General features: G+C 33.0%; 1 protein-coding gene across 1 annotated transcript; it reads right to left on the bottom strand.

Annotated features, from left to right (window-relative positions):
- Positions 1-1,325: 1,325 nt before the first annotated feature.
- Positions 1,326-4,453, bottom strand: LOC101209870 (wall-associated receptor kinase 2-like). Its single transcript, XM_011660139.2, has 3 exons — positions 3,457-4,453; positions 2,807-2,971; positions 1,326-2,718 (listed from the first exon to the last, which is right to left on the bottom strand). Exons 1-3 carry the CDS (start codon positions 4,403-4,405, stop codon positions 1,505-1,507), a joined length of 2,328 nt encoding a protein of 775 aa, XP_011658441.2. The 5' UTR covers positions 4,406-4,453; the 3' UTR covers positions 1,326-1,504.
- Between the last annotated feature and the right edge of the window lie 1,567 nt (positions 4,454-6,020).

A 6,020-nucleotide genomic window follows, 5' to 3' on the forward strand; every position in this document is an offset into this window, starting at 1 on the left:
AAATTGCAAAAAAATGACTCTATCATTTGTGAGAGAATTTCTATTGATTTAAAAGCCCCAAACTTCAATTATTCAAAAAATAACTAATTGAAACATCCTGAAGGCAATACTTCAATACTCTCCCAATAAAAACGTTAATGCATTGTGAAAAGACTAAATTAGCCCTACTTAAATATTATTATATAAAAATAAAATTGAAAAATAGTAAAGTTACATCAAAATTATTAAATATAATTTAATTAATAATGTGATATTTTGTTAGTTTATATCAATAATCTTTTATAACACTTAATTAGAAGACTTTCCTCTTGCTTTTTCTCTTTTTTGGTTTCAAACTTTTGGTCTCTTTGCCCACTTTATATATTTTTCTAATGAATGCATCGTTTTGGACCTGGACATGACAAGACTGCTAAGGATGTGTGAATCCTTGTTGAGAGATATTCGGACAAGGTGCGTCAATTGATTCATTGACCTTTAATACTTTCTTCAATATGATATATATATGTATGTATTTATATATGCATGTATGTATTTATATATACATGTATGTATTTATATATGTATGTATATGGATGTATGTATTTATATACGTATTTGCATGTACATATATATATATTGTTCACACACAAGATTTTCATATAAATTTAATTGATGGAGTTGAACTTGTGTTTATTTTGTATTTATGTTGATTTGATATCATGTGGTTCGTTCTCTAGTATTTAATCCTCTGATTCTCTCTCAGTTAGATGCTTATGCTTGATTTAAAGAAGCGAATTGGAGCATGTGACGTTATTGAAGTTGGATTCTTGAAAGAAAGTTTGTATCTTCAAAAGAACTGCAATGGCTAGAGATGGTTGACTTGATCAGAAGTTGGGAGTATTCGGACTCATGGGAGACTTCTCTGTATACCTTATGGAGTAAAATGTTTTTGTCCCCCACAAATGAATAAAATTCCCCTATTTATAGAGTTCTAGTGAGTTTTATGGGCTAAAGCCTGGTTGGTCCATAGACTAGATCAATGAGCTCAACTACATGGATTTGAATCATATTTAGCATTGGGTAATTATAATTGATGATCATTTTATGAATAATAATTAAGGATATAACAACATTTTTAAAAAATTGCAAATATAGCAAAACTATCGCTGATAGACTTGTATCGCTGATAGATTTGTATGATCTATCAATGATAGACCAATATTTACAACATAATCTATCACTGATAGACTTCTATCATTGATAAAATTTAATTATGCTTGGAATTATTATTTAATTAAATGTTCATTTCAAGGGACAAAGTAGAATAACCTCAAATAATTAATAAATGCAAAATCAATAATCCAACAAAATAATATTAATAAAATAAAACTCCACAGTATTTAAATACATAATGAAGAGAACAATGAAACTTTGGAATAAATTAGAACTCCAAATATATGTAATATATATACTACAATTGACATCAAATGCCTAGTAAAATTTTGTAGTTTTATCCAGCAATTTATCATCTTCCATCATGGATCAGCGGCAAAATGTGAACCTTCATACTATCATCCACAATATTTGTGCTCCCACTCGCACTAAACTGGTTGGATGAGGATTGTAAAGCTCCATCGGATTGCACCCAATAACCTACCATTGTCTCTCCTTTGCTCTCTAATTTCTCATTAGCCTCATTCAACCCTCTCAGCCCCTCCAACTCCATAGCCACCTCCTTCATGCTAGGCCGCTCCTCCCCCTTTATTCTTAAACACGTTGTTGCTAACTTCGCGGCTTCTTTTATTTGCTGAATGTTCGCATTTGTCGCCATTCCCTTTTCCACAACTTCTTCCAAACGATCTTCCTTCATTGCACACATAACGTACATGGCTAGGTTCCTCTCCGCTTCTGGCCCTTCGAAACTCACTGCCTTCTTCCCTGTTATAAGCTCTAGAAGCACTATTCCAAAACTATACACATCGCTCTTATCTGTCAACTCGCTGGTTAATAAGTATTCTGGGTCTAAATATCCGAGAGTCCCTTGCACCATCGTTGATAACTGAGTTTGATCCATCGGAACCAATTTGGATGCACCGAAATCAGATACCTTTGCAGTGTAATTATGGTCTAAAAGTATGTTAGTTGTCTTGATATCTCTATGGATAATTGGAGTGGAAGCAGACGAATGCAAATATGAAATCACCCCAGCAGTTTCTGCAGCTATTCTCAAACGAGCTTCCCACGAAAGAAAATTGCGGCCATTTGTTTTGTCATGGACGTATTCGTAGAGCGTACCGTTGCTGATGAACTCGTACACCAACAATGGAACTTCTGTCTCTAGACAGCATCCCAAGAGCTTGACCACGTTACGGTGGTTGATTTGGGACAGAACAATGACTTCGTTAATGAATTGGTCAGTTTGAGATTGGTCTACTAATTTTGATTTCTTGATTGCAAGTACGGAACCATCGTCTAAGACTCCTTTGTAAACAGTACCAAAGCCACCTTTTCCAACCACTGCACTGTCGTCGTACTTGTTTGTAGCCTTGTCTAACTCCTCTTGAGTGAAAATTCTAACCAAATCAGGGGATGCTTGCCATTGAGAAAGATGCTGTTGAAGCATCAATCCACCATTTTTCTGAAAAAACTTCTCCTTCAGTTTAAGGAACTTCCACTTTTTGTAACCCAAGTATAACCATGCACTCCCAATTACTAAAACTGTGAACCCCACAGTAACTCCTGCATTTCATTTCACCAATAACATAAACACTTTTTATACAATGAAAATTATAATGACAAAGTAAAAAAAATAAAAAAAGAAACTGACCAACAATGATTTGAACGAAAGACTTGGAGTTTCGGGTGCAACCATCTCCTTGAAGCCTTCCATCTCCTTTTGAGTCTTTTGGGCAATTGCATGTATAGTTTCCTATTGTATTAACACACTCAAACCTGCAGTCATTAAGACTCTCGTCCTCGCACTCATCTATATCTGTAAAATCCAAGACGTAACACAATAATACTGTTATAAACTAAATTATTAATTTTCAAAACAAGAAATACTTGGTAGCATTTACTCAGTTGCAGAACTACAAATTTTTGTTAAAAGGATTTAGTTTAAAGATTCACAAAAATATTAAAATAATCCAAAAACAGTTTAATTACAAATTTTAGTTGTTTACACTTTCAATTTTCGTGTCTTATACATCATTGAATTTCAAAAATTTTCTAATAGGCCTCTACGTACGTACACTTTGGATTTTTAGTGCATTAGGTTTTTAACATGTAGGATTTGTTAAATAATTAGATGATCTTCTATTAAATATTTTAAAAAAAGGAGTAATTAGAAGGATTTTGCCACTTGAAAAACTATATGATTTGGACAATAGAGTAACTGTATAAAGATGATGGTAATCTAAGGTGCAATTTAGTATTAATTATACTAACTAGGAAATTAAATTATAATTAATGTATTACCTTGACAACCATCGGGGAGATATGGATTCCCCTCAAAGCCATGCAAGCACCGGCAACGATATCTAGATGGATCATCAAGTAAGTCAACCTTGAAGCTATTTTTGCCACAAACACAATTAGTTTTGTCCTTAGCCGTCACACAAGTATCATTACTAATGGCCCAATCAAGCACTAATGGAATTGTTTCTGTAGGAAAATTTCGAATATACTTTGAAGAGAAGTCGAAGCTATCTTGTTCTGTAACAAACGCATACCCACAAGGATTGAAACTCGACACATTAGTGTGATTGCTTAAACTGCCGACCGAGAACTCTATTGAATCAAGCCCACTAGGAAGGTCCAGCTGACAACACCCATTACCAGAGCAAGCCCCATCTTTTACCGATTCAATGTTATCACAGAACGCCACACATGCAGTTTTGAATAATTGCACTTTTACGCCTTTCCCTGAAAAAAGAGCGATCGTATCGCATCCCATCACGATGAACTTGTTTTTGGTATGGGAAATAGTGTAGGTAGGTACATCAATACCGAAATTGGTAAAATCATTGAGAGCAGTATCTGGCGAGTGGCATTCTTGCGCCACCAGGGTCCACACTTTAATCTCCCCCGAGATAATGGATATGTCTGTAACCATTTCGGGGCGTTGAGGGCTTAGAAATGGCTTTGAAACATTTGGATTATCAGCTGTTGGAGAACATCGAAGTAAGAATGTTTCATTATTTAGATAACATCCTTCTTTCATCCCGAATGGATAAGGAATCTGCACGTCGCCGCACCATTCGTCGCACCCGGGTAAGGCTTGAGAAGCTACTGTCACGGTTGCGTTCGTTGTGGCCGATACGACTACAAAAGCCGCTGATAAGATGACTATTATTTTCACTAATGCGAGTCTAATGAGCGTCTCGATTGGATGCCCCATGTCTCCGATAAATGTCGTTGATGGCATTCAATAATGGAATGGAAGAGTGTGAAAGTTTTAAATGGAGTTGGAGATGAAATGAAATGGAAGTTGGAGTTTGATGAATTTAAGGCCTTGATTCTTTGTGGGAAAAAGAATTTAAATTATATTTAAGAAAGGGGAAGGAAGGTGACTACCAAAGTTGACTGTATTTCCTATAATACGACGGCGGTATGGAACCCCGACAGATAATATTTAAATAATATCTAACATATAACCCTTTTACAGATTTCTTAGATGACCCAAATTTTATGTTCGAACCAATAACTCTAATTTTGAAAATGATGAAGGGTAACATTTTAACTACTTGTTGCGAGCACCAGTGCAAGCATGAGTGAGAGAGAAAGCGAGGAAAGAAGTGCTCCAATTATAAGAGCATTATTGTATTAGATAGTTGAACGCAAAAGGAATCACAGGCAGTAGGAAAAATTAGAGCGCTGGAAAAGTAATGCAACCAAAATGTTATACATTTTTTTTTTTTAAACCAAGGGTCCAATAACTTTTTATTTTGAAAAATTTTGGATCATTGGTAAAACAAAAAATTCACTCAATGAAGTCCTAGTGAAAACTACTTTTATGGTTTTCAAAAAAAATCTACCTAATTATAAGCATTTAGTAAAAAGTTTTTTAATATTGAAGTATTGTCATTGACGACTCTATAGTAATAAAAGCAGTGGTTGATTTAACCATAATCAAGTTTTTTAATATTAATTTCATGATATCTCATTAAATAAATATAAATACCATCAAACTTTGTCCGTAATGACATGCCATTACTTTATAATAATAATAGAATTGGTAAATATTGACGTCTAAATTAGCAAGCAGACTTTGTCGTTGGTCTTTCAAAGATAGACTAACTGCAAAGTTGAATGAATGCAATTTGCAAATTGCGCACATTTATAAGGAGTACAATTTTCCAATTCCACAATAATTATATATATGCATATATAATACAATTTGCAAAGTGGATATATTTATATAATATATATACAAAAAATATAATCGCAACTTGTGCATGTCTTTATATTATTATATATACAATTGGTTTTGCACTTTCTTCTCCTCAAAAGATATATAGTACCACACGTTTTCTAATCATCAAAGTTGATAAATGAACTATAAAACAATCTAGAGCTTCTCCATCTCATTTTAGAGCCCTTTGATTTTTTGATTTTCATTTTCGTGTATTAAGCCTATAGGAAATTGGATGGGATAACATTTTGAGAATATGATATAATAATTATGATAAATATATTAAAATTTTCACTTCTCCATCTTAAATTTGTTATTATTTATAAACTACTCTTCAATAACTTATTTCTCCTATTTTTAATGTCCTACCCATTATTTATTTATTCTCTCACTTTTTAAGGTCCTAAATAATTTACTAAAAAAATTATTTATTCTTTCGGACTTAATCTTAATTTTAAAATATCAATAGTACAATAATTGCAATATGAAATATAATATAATGTTGTTGATCGGAGTAATTTAACTTCATTTGTGATTTTTTTTTACTTTCTTCGATGTGTATTTTGAGTTTAATCTAATTTCAAATCATTTTGTTTTGTTTTGGTTTTACTTTGTCTCAGTTTTATGT

Source organism: Cucumis sativus, chromosome 6 (genome assembly GCF_000004075.3).
Source record: "Cucumis sativus cultivar 9930 chromosome 6, Cucumber_9930_V3, whole genome shotgun sequence".
Lineage (NCBI taxonomy): Eukaryota > Viridiplantae > Streptophyta > Magnoliopsida > Cucurbitales > Cucurbitaceae > Cucumis > Cucumis sativus.

Coding starts and splice junctions, on each gene's coding strand:
- LOC101209870 (XM_011660139.2), bottom strand. CDS start 4,405: ATGCCATCAACGACATTTATCGGAGACATGGGGCATCCAATCGAGACG. Junction 2,972..3,456: donor TCTCCCCGATGGTTGTCAAG/GTAATACATTAA, acceptor TGGATTTTACAG/ATATAGATGAGTGCGAGGAC. Junction 2,719..2,806: donor TTTCGTTCAAATCATTGTTG/GTCAGTTTCTTT, acceptor AATGAAATGCAG/GAGTTACTGTGGGGTTCACA.